Source organism: Oryctolagus cuniculus, chromosome 5 (genome assembly GCF_051225735.1).
Source record: "Oryctolagus cuniculus isolate XC-2025 breed Fujian yellow rabbit chromosome 5, ASM5122573v1, whole genome shotgun sequence".
In the NCBI taxonomy this organism is placed as follows: domain Eukaryota; kingdom Metazoa; phylum Chordata; class Mammalia; order Lagomorpha; family Leporidae; genus Oryctolagus; species Oryctolagus cuniculus.
This window is the reverse complement of record NC_142871.1, coordinates 50,864,362-50,881,039: the sequence shown is the minus strand read 5'-3', so window position 1 is coordinate 50,881,039 and position 16,678 is coordinate 50,864,362. Positions and strand designations below refer to the sequence as shown.

The following is a 16,678-nucleotide window of genomic DNA, read 5'->3' as shown; positions in this document are numbered from 1 at the left end:
ATGTCTGAATTCTAGTGTGGATGCCTTAGTGAAACCTAGAGTGTAATTCTCCGCATCACAGGTGGGTGGAGAGCTACAACCGCAGAAGCATTTGAAGACACTGATGTCCCGGGCTCAAAGGCATACATACTCGATTGGAATGGGACTCAATTAAAGAAGCATTAAAAATACATGAATAGCATCACCCTCCCTCACTCCCCTGAAAGAAACTGTTTTTAAACCTCTGTGCTTGAGTCCATCTTACTATGCTACATCCTGAATTGGAGCTCTTTCCTAAATTTATAAAATTACAATTGTCTGTTTCAAATCAGTTCTACAAACATTTGGCACAGCATGGGAAAGAAAGAGAAATATCTTTTGATTTTGCTTTTCCTGTGTTCCTTACCACCAACTAAGGGCAAGCAGATTTATAATTCTAATATTGAAAGCTATGGGTCTGGGTAGATTGAAAAGCTAGGGGAAAAAATGGGGCATCAAAATACATCTATGCCCAGGAAAAATACCTTTACCATTTAATATTATCCAATTTTTATTAAATAACTCCTGATTTCAATTCTAATATGAAATACTCTTAAAATTAAGAATTATATCATAGATTAAGGACTATTATTTTAAGTTGAATCATAAGAATTTAAGTGTCTTATGTTAAGACTAACGGCAACCAAAATGTTTTTCAGAAGTCTTTAAGAGTATAATTTTCCAGAAAGAGGGAGTAAACTTTTAGAATGTTAGTTGGTTTTCTGTTTCCAAATTTAATCCTCCAGGCATAAACTACCCAGTTAATAAAGAGCAGATTAAAGCCAACCAAGAAAAGTTATTAATTCAGTTTTCCATTTCATTCTTCACTTCTTGTTTTCAATGCAGTAGGAATCTGTACTGCCAACATAGCTAAAGCTGCAGCAGCTCTAATAATCAACGGATATTATCACAAAGGCTGCAGAGATGTCCTAAAATGAAAGCACCATATGCCTAATTATTGAGCTAAATTTATACACATAGCTATCTCTGAATGAAAGACTTTCAGCATTTTGGTTCACACAATATTACTTTTGCTGCCCTGACACTATTTCTTCAGATTTTGTTCTTCTCCCAGGCTGTCCTTCCTCTGCCCAAATCTGAGTGTTTCTGTGACACCAAGCTAGGAAGTCGGAGGAAACTGGACACTGATGAATGAATGAGAACCTGCTCTGTTTAACACCCTTTCTACTGTCTCCCTAAGGATAAGTGTGACTTCGGTGGAAAAACAATTGAAACAAGGCAAACAATGCTTACTTTCCTGCCACAGGAAGCACAGATTTGGCAGCAGCAACTGAAGAGGAAAATAACAATAGAAAATAGGAGATATTGCTCAACACACCAATGCTGCAAACAACTTTTCCTTTCCTGGAAAAAACTTCCTGAATCCAATTTACTTACAAACTCTTTTCCTTTTTTTATTTTATTTTTTTAAGATTTATTTTATTTATTTGAAGGGCAGAGTTACACTGGGAGAGACAGAGTGATATCTTCCATTGACTGGTTCACTCCCCAAATGGCTGCAACAGCTAGGTTGGGCCAGGCCAAATCCAAGAACCAGGAGCTTTTTCCAGGCCTCCCATATGGGTGCCTTTCCAGGTGTATTAGCAGAGAGCTGGATTGGAAACAGAGCAGTCAGGACTGGAACCAGCGTACATATGGGATGCTGGCATTGCAGGCTGCGGCTTAATCTGCTATGCCACAGTGTCGGCCCCACCAACTATTTTTCTTAGCAAAAGTCCAAGATTATTACTCCCATCCAACCCTAATTGCTAATAAATAAATGATAAATATTTATTAAATAATGCTACATGCCATTGTACTCAGCATTGTGTTGAGATTCACATACACTTCCTATTTTAACTCTTAGAACCCGGCAATAGTTATTATCCCCACTTCACATTGTTTCTGTTCTGACAGACTTCCTCAACACTCTACCAAGATTGTAAAAAATTTTGGTGATGTATTGAATGAAACTGTTTCTCATTTTGTTCATATTTAATCTGAATCAACTTCTACTGTCAAATTCTGGACCATGAACCCAGTGGATAGGAAAAGAAGTCTCCTCTGTTAAGGGGTCTGAAATCAGCAGAAAGATAACACATACATGTATAAAACAAAGGCAGAAATAACAAATGACATGGGATTTGCAGAAGTGGGGATATCAGTAAAGGCTGAGAGTATAGAGAGGGCTGCGTGAAGACATAGATTTTGAGCAAATCAAAGGACACTCTTTTTTGAGGGGGAATGAAATAAACAAGGGAAAATCCTACATTACATGTGTTTTGGAGATAGTAATGATTTAAGTTTAATGAAAGCAGAGTCCTTCCCAGTAAATAATTGAAGATATGACTCAAGAAGCAAACTGAGCTCCATGTGTAGAAGCTAAGGAGTTACAAGTTCATTCTACAGCAATGTTTTCCAAATTGAAATCATTAGCCTAACAGCATCAGCATTACCTGTGAACATATTAAAATTGCAGATTCTGGGGCCCACCCATGTCCATTGAATCAAATTCTAGGGACAGGGTCAAGCAATCTGTATTTTAACATCTTTTCCAGGTGATTCTAGTACACCTTGAGGTTTGAATTGCTGCTTCATATGAAATGGGAAGACCACTATAACTGAGATGAGCACCACGAGAGGAGTGATATTTTAGGAAGATTAATCTAATCTCTGCAGAGTGGGCTGCAAAAGGAATCACTGGCAAATTCATAGACTCTACCCTGCAATTAGTATATGAGATGGCACATTTCAGAAGATATAATGTTAAACTGGGAAACAGACGGCTAGTGTTCTTCTTGCTTAAAATAGCACATTTTCTTACAAAAGAATATGCTTATAAAATTTTGATTCCTCTAGTGGAAAATAATATCTAACCTCTAACTTTTCAACTCAGTGCGGTATTGTAAGCACTACTTATTAAAACACGTTTTTATCTCAAAGTTTTTTATTGGAAGAGAAAAAAAACTCAAACCAACTTTAATTAGGTGTATCTTTATCTTGTATAACATTGAAACACAAGAAAAATGGCAGCTCTTATTAAATACAGTATATTACTTTAGATAAGAATGAACAGAAATGTACCTAATTTAAAAATAACATATCTGAAAAAACATAGGTTCTAAATACAAAGCACATTGACTTGTCAACAAAACCACAGAACTTTTATGGTCAAGCAAGTTTTGACCTTTAAAAGAATCTTACAATTATCTACATTTATTCCAATGCTGCAAAATTTTTCAAAATATTTTTTAGGAACCATTTTCACAGCCAGCCTATAAATTGTAAGAAAACAGATACAGATTTAACCTTAAAAATCATTCATAAAAACTTTAAAACTGGGAAAGGTAATTTTTAACATACTCCACTCTTAACACTAGATCTGATTCTGAACAAAGTTTGACTACTGTAAAAAAAAAAAAAAATTCCCTCAACAGATGACAGCTACACTTAGCGTATACATAGGAGAAAGATTCCAAAGACCACTGGTCACCACTCTTGGACTATTTTATTACTTAGAAGGGGATCACACTTTACCTGAATAACTCCTGCTGGTATGTTTGTCTTTAAAAAGCTTGCGCATACAACAAAGCCAACAGATAACTGAGCCGGGGGAAATATGAATGAAAGGGGGAGGTTCTTTCTCCCACCCTCAACTGAGTAGTGCTGCAAGTAAATTGATGACTATGAAGAGCCCGTGTCACAGAAATTTTGTATTCTTGCAGTAGAAGAAAAATAAAGTACTTATAACTTGCACTATGGCTTTATTTTACCACTGAGAGAATACTCCAGAAATCATAATTTTTATTCACTCTAACTGCTAATGCAGCTTTCAACAGTAGTTAATAAATCATCTTCATTTTTTATGCTCCTCAAATACCTCATTCCCCCTTGAAAGCTACCAAGTTCTTCATCATGCATTCTATGTTAAGTAACCCCAGAAGGATTAAATAATGAAGGCTAGCCAAAGTGCTTAATATGAGTGAATGTATACAATTTATTAAATATGTGCCAATTATAAAATACACTTTTTACTACATAAAGTTCCTTTTATATTTCTTAATAAGAATGCCTTATAAAATTGCTGACTTGGGCTAATACCTCTGTAAATCAAAATATGGACTGGTCAGACGTTTCTAATTATGAGCTGAAAACCTGTAGCAGACTAGGTTTAACATTCAACTCTGCTAGTTCACTACAAAAATAACATGCCTCAGAGAACAGCATCCTAAACATTCTAAAATTACTATCATCTTAAACCACAATTTATAAAAATAATATAGTACATTTATGTCAATCGTTATTCATCATGTTAACGCAGTCTCAAAGCTGAATTTAAATAGTCCTGGCACTTGGCAGACTTTTATGAACTAACTAAGGTCAGAATATGAAACATGCAGCTATTAACTATCTTAAAAAGCATGACTGCAAACCCTTGAAGGAGTTAGCAAACAAACAACAACCCCAAAACCTCCCAATCAAACAAAACCAAAAGAAACAGAGCCCAAACTTCATAAACAAATCATGCTTTCCTTTTATTTAAAAAAAAAAAATACCTTAGACAAAAAGCCTATTGATTCTACTTAAAACCCTAAAGGTCTCTAGTGAAAAAAAGATTTGCCTGTCCTTTGAACCATAAGAATGTATGTTGCTATGAAATCCTAGGAATGGTGTCTTTTTCGTTAATTTTTCTTTGATAAGAATTCAGCTTTGTAAGACTTGGCATTTTCTGGCACCAATAAAACCCTTCTGAAATTTCATCTGGACCATGTTTGATCTTCATCTATGACCTTAAAAGATTAGGAAACTACCTTGATGAATTCTAAAAAGAGAAGGTCCCCCCTCCCCCGATCTCCATGCCTGAATCTATAGATGTTAATGCCTTTCTCATGTATCTCATGCAAATCCCAACTAGGACTGAAAAATGAAGAAGAGCTGGTGGAAGGAGACAGGGTCTCAGCTGTAGGAAAGTGGGCTGCTGGTAGGTACTTAGTAGCAACTCCTTATCAATAAAAATAATTGTTTATCCTAGGTGTCCAACACAGGGAAGAAGTCAATATGTAAAGTTTTTTGGCATAAAACTGTATCCATGGCCTTCAGGACGTGGCCTCCCTGTGGAGCACACATGCTTCCAGCCAGCTGGGGAGGTGGGTCTCCTCTGCTATCCCAGGCCTTAGGACTCAGAGCTCTGCCTTCTTCCCAGCCTGCTCCTTAGAAAGTCTTTGTTCTATACAACTCACAATGAGGAAATGTAAAGGAAATTCTAAAATAAATTATGATGCTTCTATCTCATGTATTATACTATGGTAAAATGACACTTAAAAGAAAATGAAACACACACACACCCATATATACATATATACATATACATACACATATATAGGGTTATCACTTTAGGAAAAAAAATCTTCCATGTTGGGGCAGGCAAAGAGTAGTGCTGACCCTGCTTATGACTGAGGAGGGAACTGTGAAGAGTTGTTTTTCTTTTTTCTACTCCTATGTACTTTCAAAATGTTCTTTCCTAAGCAGGCATTTGTTTATAATGAAATAACACAATGAAAGATACTAGCTTCTCCAAATAACTTGTTATGCTCCTTGCTGTGACAAATCTCAAAGTATGATTTCTGCTGAGCAAGTTGGGTGATATACCTTTAACAGCAAGCTTTAGCAAGCAATGCACCAAAGAAAGAGAAGCACCAGTGGTGAAATTTCAGGCAGCTGGATGGAAACTTTGACCCTGGGCACATACCCCTGTGCTATCTTTATCATTCCACAGGTCTGTCCTTGTGCCTTATGTCTCAACACACAGTTACAGTGAGGAAACATACCCTTTTAATAGCTACAGCATATATTCCCATAAAAGATGTGCTAGAGTTAGGCAATCAAGGCCTAAACATAAATCAGAATAGTTGGATGTACCAATCCCAGCATGGGCCTAGAGCCCTGGCCTCCTATCTGTGAAACCCTCTTGTCTCTTGGAAGAACCAAGCATTCGTCAAGTCATCTTGAAAAGACCATTCTGTGAAGAAGCAGTTGGCAGAAATGGATAGTCCAGCAATAGCTCATGGTCCTTGGGTGGCTTGAGTTTGTGTTTCACCATAGTCTTTCACAGGCCTATATACATCAAATTATTGCCACATCCTTTTCCATAAACTCTAAGCATGGGTAAACAGGCTTTCTCAACAGCACTGCAACAAGGACTGCTTTAGAATGTGGTGTGCCACTATTATTAAACTTGCAGAACTTGACCAGGTTTCATATCCTTATTTCCATGCCTTCTCTCAGACTAAGTTAATCATATTGAATACTCCCATACAAGGGGTTGGAGACAGGACAATCTAATGGAAACCCACATATAAATAAATGAAAACTGCAAATAAAAGTTGGTACAATATGGTGGGAGTGTTACTTGTTTGCAAGATACAGAGCGAAAGTAGTAGAACAAATCAGGAATTGGACTTTTCATAATTTTAAGAGCCAGGGAGACAAACACAGTGTTAAAAAACAAATCAGAGTGAGGGAGCAGACAGTTTAAAGAAGTCAAGTAAACATAAAGGATATGCACCCTTTTTAATTTTATTATCTTCGTTCTGGATTATCTGCAAGAGCGCTGAGCACTAATGTGCCCAGAGTATTTGTGATAGAAATGAGGGCTGTGACTCTTAAATGCTCTTAAACCTTAATCGCATTTGGTTTTCTTTCAAGTACCTAATGATCACAGAAGTCTTTATCTGGACTCACGGAGGGTGGAGCAGTGCTGGCACATTCCTTGGAGCAAAGGAATGAGCCAGTACTGCTTTGTCTGGCAATGCCTTACCCAGCAAAGATGTTCCTTCTTCCTCCCGGATGTGATCCTCTGGGCTTCTTGTTGTTGGCGTGCCTTTCAGGGCTGAGGAAGAGGGAGGGCACCACTTGCCAGTCTCCAAAGCACATGTTCTCACTGCAGTCAAGATTATCCAGGCGAATCTGGGCCTGGGCACTAAGAAGCAGTTTCCAGCCCTGCTTTTGGACACTGGGAGATTCTTAGGAAGTTGCAGCTCACCAGGCCCCATTTCTCAGATGTAAAGTGAATACTGGAGTTCAGGAGCTCCTTCAGGGTCTGAAACCCTATTACATTTAAATTCAATGGGAAGCCCTCAAAAAGACCAGACTTTATGAGATCCAAAGTATAACTGATCTCTGCAAACCATGCCTATCGGGTAATAGACTTAGATCTGATTATAGAATTTGCCATAATTATACATTTTTTCTAAATCTAAAATAGTTTCTTAACATTTCTAGGGCAGTCATCATGGAGCAGTGAGTTAAGTGGCCACTTGTATCCCAGATTCCATAATGAAGTATGAGTTTGAGTATAATAAGTGCTTGACTTCCTATCCAGCTAATGCGCCTAGGAAGGCAGAGGAAGATGGCCGGAGTCCTTGGCCCTCTGCCACCCACACAGGAGGCCTGAATAGAGTTCCTGGCTCCTGACTCAGGCCTGGCCAGCCCTAACCATTGTAGCCATCTGGGGGAGTGAACCAGCAGATGGAAGACCACTTTTTTTTTCTCTCTCCTTATATCTCTGTAACTCTGCCTTTCAAATAAATAAAATAAATCTAAGAAAAAAAAATTCCTCTAAAGACAAACTTAATTGAAATTCAGTTTACTCCATCTCCCTACTTTGAGGAATGTTTTAATGCTTAAGAACACAAGCCAACTGGGACTGCTCTGAGATGATGATACTTTAGAAATAAACACATCTGGCTTTGAGACAAATTCATACTGTAGCACATATTTTGAAGTGCAGAAGCTGAAGAGGTATACCCAATAAGTTTATGATGTTAAAGATACTTAAGGATTTTTTGGAATCTGGCAAGAATATGAGAAAACCAGAGTTGACCACACCACAATAAAATTGTAGCCATCTGGAGAGATCATTTAGCTGAACTGGAGATGTATCTCTTTATGCACCAAAACTTAATTTTAACTATTTTTGATCATTTGAAATTTCCTGATCCACTTTCTTGATTTATTGAACAGTAGATGGAACAATGTAATCTTGGCTTGGTGGCTTTAGGTATGGATCAGTAACAATAACAAGTAACATTTATTACGTTTCCAAGGCATTCCTGATACCATTCTAAGTATTTCACAACGTGGGTACTATTATTATTCCCATTTTACAAATGAAGAAACTGAAACTCTAAGAAGTAATTTGCTGAAGGTCACAAAGCTTGTGAACAGAAGTCGGCTAACTGAAGTCTAGAACGTAGGCTTTTTTTTTTTAAGATTTATATATTTGAAAGGCAGAGTGATGGGGGTGGGGAGGGTAGAAAGAGAAAGAGAGAGGGATCATCCATCTGCTGAGTGACTCCCCTGACCCAAACCTGGTTACAACAGCCAGGTTTGGGTCAGGCCAGAGCCAGGAGCCAGGAACTGTATTTCAGTCTCCCACACGGGTGGCAGAGGCCCAAGTACTTGGGCCATCACCTGCTGCCTTCCCAGGCACATTAGCAGGAATGCTGGAATGGAAGTGGGTAGCCAAGATTTGAACCAGCTCTCTGATCTGGAATGCTGGCATTGTAAACAGCAGCTTAACTTGAAGCAACACAATGCTTGCTGTTAGAACGTATCCTTCTAATCACTGTAGTGCGCAGAGGAACAGAGCAGGGACAGACAGGAGCACCCAGATTGTCTCTAGGACCTGCTGAGGTAGAGAGACCTATGTGATTTTGAAATGTGTGTCTTCTATTAAAAAGTATATAGCCTTTTAGGATAGTTATCAATTCTCTTACACATTGTGCAATGTCAGAAGAGCATGCCCGTTAATAGCTTGAATGAACTTCTTACACCATCACATCCCTACTCTCTGGGCAGCCCTCCACCGTTTGCATATCAGCAACTCTGTCTTGCTTCCTTTCTCCCTTTTTAGTCCTCTCATATCTTCAAGAAGAATGTTTGATGGAATAATTATGTCTCTGCTTCATACAGAGATCTTTATAAAGAGAAGGGGATGTTACATCAAACTTTCCTTGGTTACTTTAAAAAGAAGATGTCAATAATGTGCCTCCAGTTTAGATATTTTAAAAATGACCAGTTAACAAAAACTAACATAGAACCAGATTTAAAATACTACAGAACTGTACTGACTGTGTTTTGTACTCACTGTACATTAGGGTCTATAAGCAATGAATACAGTCCATTTTTATATTTCAGAGCTTTATTTAGGAGGCAGGCTGCCATGAAGGGAATAGTGAGCAAAACTCACTGAGGACCAGGATTTCCATTCTCAACTCAATTCTGCCACTAACTGGTGAAGTGATTTTCAGGTCAATCTTTGTATCTCAGCTGCTTCCACTATAAAATGAATGCAGTGAGCTACCTCTAAGGTCTCATGCAGATACAATACTTTATGACCTAGAACATAGGTTTAGTTTTAAAAATCAGAGATTTAAAAATTATCATTTTTATGGTGTACTGTTGGTAACTTTAAAAAAATTACAGAGTTTGTGTAAAGGGTCTTTTAACAAATTGAGAGGTAGGGGATTGAGGAATATACCTAGTTCAATTACTGAACACCAAGTAAGGAACTAGGCAAAGAACACTGACAGCAAAGTTGAGACTCTCTTTCCACAAAGAAAGAATATCTCTCCCTTAAATTATTTTTTTAAAGATGTATTTATTTTTTATTTGACAGGTAGAGTTTACAGACAGTGAGAGAGAGACAGAAAGGTCTTCCTTCCATTGGTTCACCCCCCAAATGGCCACTACGGCCGGCACTGCGCCGATCCGAAGCCAGGAGCCAGGTGCTTCATCCTGGTCTCCCATGCAGGTGCAGGGGCCCAAGCACTTGGGACATCCTCCACTGCCCTCCTGGGCCACAGCAGAGAGCTGGACTGGAAGAGGAGCTACCAGGACTAGAACCCGGTGCCCATATGGGATTAACCAAGTGAGCCACAGCGCCAGCCCCTCTCCCTTAAATTAAACGTTAAGTTTCTTGTTTATCATTTTCATCCTAGAGAACAGACCATTGACCAATCATTTTATACTATCAAAAGAGAAGCTGCTGCTCTTATTTTGATCAATCAAAATTCATCTTCTACAAACACATACAAGACTTATGATTTTGGAGGTCATAAAGAAATTAAAAGGTTAAAGGGGCTCTTCCGATCCAGGAAATATCAGTAGGTCCCAGAGCAATTCTGACCTCTCTATACAATTACCCCTCATACCTCACATAGATGTGTAGTTATTCTTCTCTCTGTCCTTGCGACACATGCCTACAAATCTTAAAGAATCGGTACTACCATAGCTTATGAAATAATATGACTCAAATATGCAAGTTCTCCAAGAGGTTTCAACAATTCAGATCTCATACAACAGCACTTCTTAAACTTGTGAAATACTAGGTTCAAGTGCTCAAGATGGATTAGGTCATTAACTCACCTAAGAAATACAGATGCATAGATTAGAAAATGCATATTTCAAACCTCTTTTTACAACCCTAACCAGGTTCTAAGTCCTATATAGAGCCCTTTTATATGAATTTCTGTTGCCTGTGCTGAGGAAGACAGAATATTCCTCTCAGAGAATTTATCAGTAACTACAGAAAATTAACCTAAATATAATTAACTATCCATTAACAATCTTCTCTTGCTTTTGCATATTAATATTCAATGATCAGCATCTACTGCAGTACTTACATTGTTGAAATCTTAATTTACATAGCTTTGCATTAGAGAGAAGCCTTTACAAACTCTGCAGGCCCTCTCCCAGCTCAAAGTAGGATGATCTCCACTGGTCCATGTTCAAGGACACAGGGTGTCATGGAGCAGAGAACAGTGGAATAGGCAAGCAGCCGAAGGGTGTCTAAGCCTCTTGGAACAGGTCTTCAAGCTGTAGCTTTTATTATTTTGTAAATGCTATTTTCTGCACTAGAATGTCCCATAAAATAAATTGAAGTATCAAAATAAAATAATTTTGTTTTAATAAAAGTAGATTATTCCCACATCTGATCTTTACTAGAAGTTAATTGTCAATAGTTTACATAATTACATATTGTATTCAAGGCTGTATATGAAAGGCCAGAAAAAAAAAAAAAACACCTATTTTAACCATTAGCCACCAGTATCAAAATTTTCTTTATGGTTATATAAAGTCTGGAATAGAAGACTAACAATGCTTTGTTTGGACAAACTGAGAGAGGCATTTGTGATTCCTCCGCTGATGGGTCCAAAAGTCTTACATGATAGTCCCAAAGCCTGGATACCCCAGAGCCACTGAGGTTGGTGCAGACTCCAGTGTCTGAGAGGAGGAATCCCCTCTAGCAATTTGTATTCAACCCCTTTTACCCAAGAAATCCAACAATAAACTGTTAATTCCCCAAACTGAATTATGGCTCTAATCCTAATGGGTAGTATAGACCAAAAAAGGGGGGGAGGGAGAGGGGATAGAGAAGGGGAAATGAATTATTTTCCTAAAAATTCCACAGTGCTACTTTAACTTCTGTGCTTCATTATTCTAACACTGCTTTTAAAAGCTAAGGACACTCAAATACAATTTCCAGATCAAACTCATGAAAATAAATACATACTATATATGAACATATCATTAATTTCTGGGACATCCCGGAGTTAATTCATTTACAAAATTTTCACAAGGACCAGGGAAATAAAATCTTTTTTTCTTTAATTTGAAGTTTTACATCAAAGATTTCATAGTGGAAAATAGTAGTAGAAATCACTCAACACTTTTTTGTGAAAGGCATCAGGAATGTCCCATTTGAAATAAACCAACTATCCATCTCCTTTAAGACACAAATTTGCTAAAAAATTTACTGCAGTGCCATAATGCAACTATGTTGGCATTATAAAAAATTGTAAGGACTGCCTTGGAACCAAATTCATGAAACAAGAGTTTATCTTCAATTATGGTCTAAGCTTCCAACATGTTACATCTGCCTTTATCTTCTCAATTTTAACAGAGGGGTTAGTGCTTTCAGGTGCAATACAGAACCAAAGTATAAAGAGAACTAAAAATATAGGCACAATAAAGAACAAAACCAAAGAGAAGATTCATTGGCCAACACCAAGGAGTCCATAGTGTTTCCCCAATCTAATTTTTAAAGTGTCAAGTCCAGTGTCCTATCCACAATGGGCAACCACTCTCTCCTCTCTAAATAGCACGGTTTTAGAATAGCCTGAGTACCTTTTTAATTTACAAAGACAGACATCTGCCTGAACCAATCTGATAGGAAATCATAGTCCATTTCTTTCCGTTAGCCTTGCACTAAATGCTGAAGGCAATTATGCTGGCTCTTCTGGGTTCTCACAGCAACATGGAATTTCTAAAAACACATTTAGTTCCAGCACTTTATGCAACACCGGGCAGTTTCAAAACATGTAGGTGCTAAGATGTTAGCATCACATTTACACAGAAGCCACATCAATTCCCTTTTCATGGTTAATTAAGACCCTTTGATTTCGGGACACATTTTACATGGATCTACTAGAGATGGCTATGCACACTGAATACACCATCCTGAATGGACTGCTCCTATCCCACTGCTTCTGCTCTAAACGCACTGTGAATTATTGGTCAGTGCTGGCGGCTTTTTCACATCTGTGCCTCTTCAGAATTGAGAATCTTTCCCAGGGACAACTGTGATGTACTACACGGTAGCTCATATGAATTCCGAGGCATGAAACGTATAAATGAAACTCTTCCTATTTAAAGGAAGCACAGGCAGATACACTTCCTGACTGGAAAACACTGGTGGGACTTCATGGAGAATGGAAACTACTAGACAGAAGTTATCCAGGTGAGCAGAGTTCATCCCCCTGTTTGGGAGGGTGTTACATCTGAGGAGAGGCCACAAAGAGGCAGAAAGACAGATGCACTGTGGAAGTGAGCTACGTGAGCTGGAGGCACAAAGGCATTCTTCCTAGAGGAACCTGAAAAGCACTCAGATATGCCCCATGACAGCTTCGCCAAATGCATCCGTTCTTAACCCTTGAGACAACAGATTGCCTCTCTTTTGCAGTCACTCAAGAAAACACCTCCTGACCACCTCACAATTCTGCTTACTTTCTGAACATGCCATCAGGAAGCTTCCTTGACTGAGTACGCACCCGAGGAGAGAACACAGCATTCCAGTTCAGAGACTGTGTTACTTTTCAAAACGCCAAAGTCCTATTCCATTCATAAAATATTCTAGAAAACTGAGTCAAGTTTGGGATGGCAAGTTTTTAATATGGCCCCTGCCGCTCTTGACTCTGTGTGACACCCAGCTGGCAGAGGTTCACAGAGGGAAGTAGGTCCTCGAGGGAGCCATGTCCACAGCACTCCTGGTGACAGGTGCCTGGCAGTAAGTTTGTACTTCTCTTCAGTCCTGACTCCATCACTAACTGGTTCTGGAACTCTGGGTCCTTCAACTTTGATCTTTAAGGATTTAAATCTTTAAGGATTTTTAAGGTCCCCTTCAGCTTTAAGCTGGCCATGAACTTAATCATGTTGCAAGTTCTAAGTGAAAATTACCAGAAAGAAATTACGTAAGCCATGCCAAAGTCCATGTTTGTCCTAGATTAACTTTGTCATCACTGTGTTGCTGTAAAGGCAAACCTGTTGCATCATACGGAATTCCCTATTTCTGACTGCACAACAGTTCGACAAAAACACTGGCTTTTCAAGTTTTCTTGCCCGCCGTCCCCCACAAAAGAGTAAATATTAATACCCTTCCTGTGACGGGAGTTCACCCTTACAGTCTCTTACAGTGCCACCTGGCAGAATGGGGACACATGACTTAACGCCAGCTGGGCTGGCCTCTGGGAGAACCTTTTTACTCAGCAAGACTGATGCTTTGCGTTTACATTAAAGCCACGTCTGAGCTTCCCGGGGGCGGAGGGAGGGGAGCGGAAGGAGCTGGTTAATACCTTCATTGTTACCTTTCTCCAGGTTAGGAGGAGGTTTCCATCGCCTGTCACTTTTCTACCTGGTCTGGTTGATGTTCACCAGAGCATGCAAGTTAAAGGCAATGGGATTCAACCTCTGATCCGTAACGGTCATATCTACTATGATAAGGAAAAGAGGGAAGCGTAAAAAGCCTTGGCCCCGAGAGCACCTGGAGTAAGAGGACAACCTCCGAGTCCGCCTACGCTGGAACCACATGCATCCTCAGAGTTTCACGGGTTTTCCATTTCTGCCTGACCACGCGGCCGCTAGCAGGGCTTCCGGGCACGGAGCACTCACCTCTTTGATCTTTGCCCTCTTCTCGCGGACCGCGGCGTCGGCGGGCTCCCGGTTCTCCAGCCCGATGGGCGGCACGAAGTCCACGGGAGGCAGCCTGCGGAACGGCGCCCGGTCACGCAGCTGGTCCTGAGCCACCTTCTCCTTCTCCCGCAGGATGTCTCTCTGGATCTCCTCGGGCAGTTTCTGCAGCGTCTCCTTGGCTTCCCTGAGGGCTCGCTCGTGGTTTTCGCGGATCCTGGCCAAGGGGTCCTCCCGGTCCGCCGCCGGGTCCTCAGGCGCGCCCTCCTCCCGGCGCCGGGCTCGCCCCTCGGCCGCGTCCTCGGCACGCGCCCCGGGCCCCGGCTTGTGGTCCGCAGCCGGCTGCAAGGCGGGACTGGAGTGGAACAGGACCCCGCTGAGCAGCTTGGAGGAGTCGGGCAGGAAGAAGATCGCCCCGAAGCAGAGCGTGATGAAGGCGCTGAACACCAGCAGCAGCACGAACTTCTCGGTCAGGCGGAAGGCGGCGGGGCCCGACCCCTTCCTGCCGCCGCCGCCGCCGAGACCCCCGCCCAGGCCACCACCCAGGCCGCCGCCCGCGGGGCTGCCGAAGAGCGGCAGCAGCCCCCCCACGGGCATCGCCTCCGCCGCCGGGTGGCCGTCTGTCCAGGGGCCCGGCGCCGCGCCGCTCAGCAGCCAAACTTCGCCTCCGCCGCCGCCGCCGGGCGTCAGCGCCTGCGGGGCTGGGTCCCGAGCATCCAGGCCGCCCAAGCCGCGCGGCTGGGCTTCAGGGTCCCCCAGCGCACACCACTCCCTGCTGGGGCTTCTCCCCGGGGCGGCTCCTTTAGCAAACAGGCAGGCGCGACAGACCGCTGGCTGCAGCCCCTGCGGGGAGAGAGAAGACAGGAACACGGAATGAGCTCGGTGACAAAGTTTCCCGCGGGTCTCCGCCCTCCGACGGCCTGGCCAGCCACAGGACAGCTCCCCTGTGCGGAGTCCGGAGTCCAGCTCCGGGCACCGCCCTCGCAGCCCACGCCTCGGACTTGGGGGGAAGTTTTCGGGTCCCCGGGGGCGGGGCGTCCCGCGCACACCTGGGGCCGGGCCGCGCGCCGACACCTCCTGGAGGGGGCAGCGCTCGGCTGGCAGCAGGGGCGCGGTGTGGGTGGGGGCTCGTCAACTTCGGCCGCTCCCCATCTCCCAGCGGAGACCGGCAGCCTCGTCCCTCCGGGCGTGCGGCCTCGCGCAGCCCCTGCCGCGGCTCAGGTGGGCGAGCGCGGCGAGCGGCCGGTGAGCAGGAACCAGCCAGGCTGCACGATGCCCTCCGCCGCGGCCCCGCCAGCACTAAAACAGCACTGCCGGTCTCCCGGCGGTCGGAAACGAGGGCGGTGACGCGGCCGGAGAGTGACAGCGCGGCCGGGCCAATCTCGCGCCGCCCAGGGTCCCGCGGGGGCGGGGCCGAGGCGGGGAGGGGGCAGCGCGGGCGGGGAGTTTACGGGAAGCGCAGCCCGGCGGGGCCCCCGGCAGGGCCCGGGTCGGGGGCGGGGAGGTCGCGGGTCTCCCCCTCCCAGAGCGCGAGCCCGGCGGGAGCGGCGGAGAGGCGAGCCGGCCAGACCTTTGGCGCGGTCCCAGGGCGGACAGGCAGCGGGCGGGGCTCGGGGTCGGGGAGTTTATCGCGCTGGGACCTCGGCCCCTGCCCCGGGTGGCTGATCCCGGGGGAACCCAGGGCTGATGCGGAACCCCCTGGGCTCCCTCTCCGGCCCGCGCCCGGGCCCCGCCGCCAGGGGTCTGTGGAAGCTGAGGAAAGCCCGGCCCTGGGAGGCTCTGAAGCGCGTCTCCTCCTAGTACCGAGGCAGGGATTCCCCGGCTCCCGGGAGCTTGGAAGCTGGAGTCCCTGCCTTACAGGGGCGGTGAACCTGAGCGCTTCGGGGCCCTGTGGTCTGGCTGACTAACACCCTTTTACGTCCCGAGACACCCAGGATTTTGTGGTTATTTAGGACTCCTCACACATGCACCCTATTCCCCTTAAAAAGAAGAAGAAGAAAAAAAAAAGTTGTGCGCCTCCCCGCCAACCCCCACTTTCGAAATTCATTTACCTCATTGCAGTTGGTCAAATTTTCCATTCAAAGAAGACAGTTTTATGCTGCCAGAGCTTCAAGCAATAAATTGAACACTTTGTTGAAATTAAGTCTTGGATCCGACTACTTCCAGCGAAGTAAGGACTTGGTCCAATAGAGATTGTTTTCCAGACAGCCTTACAGGGTTTGCTATCTGGGGAATGTCATGGAAACGCTGGCTCCACCCCCAGTGACATCGCTCAGAATACCCCGGCCCCTGCTGATATCATAGAGACAGCCTCAGTGCCCTGACCGCCTCCTAAGACCCCCGCCCAGAGAAAGAAAGATAACGCAGCATTGTTTTCCAGTGTGCGTTCCTGAATTTCCTGTTGCTTCGCAAT

General features: G+C 43.3%; 1 protein-coding gene across 3 annotated transcripts in view; it reads right to left on the bottom strand.

The window, feature by feature from the left end:
* Positions 1–16,470, bottom strand: part of MAN1A1 (mannosidase alpha class 1A member 1) — a 208,136-nt gene extending 191,666 nt beyond the window's left edge. Inside the window, exons 1-2 of one of the 3 annotated variants that reach the window (XM_008263299.5) lie at positions 16,317–16,470; positions 14,248–15,108 (exon numbers count right to left, since the gene is read on the bottom strand). In XM_008263299.5, coding sequence (XP_008261521.1) covers positions 14,248–15,108; positions 16,317–16,343 — 888 coding nt within the window. In that variant the 5' untranslated portion in view covers positions 16,344–16,470. 3 annotated transcript variants of the gene reach the window in all.
* Positions 16,471–16,678: the final 208 nt, after the last annotated feature.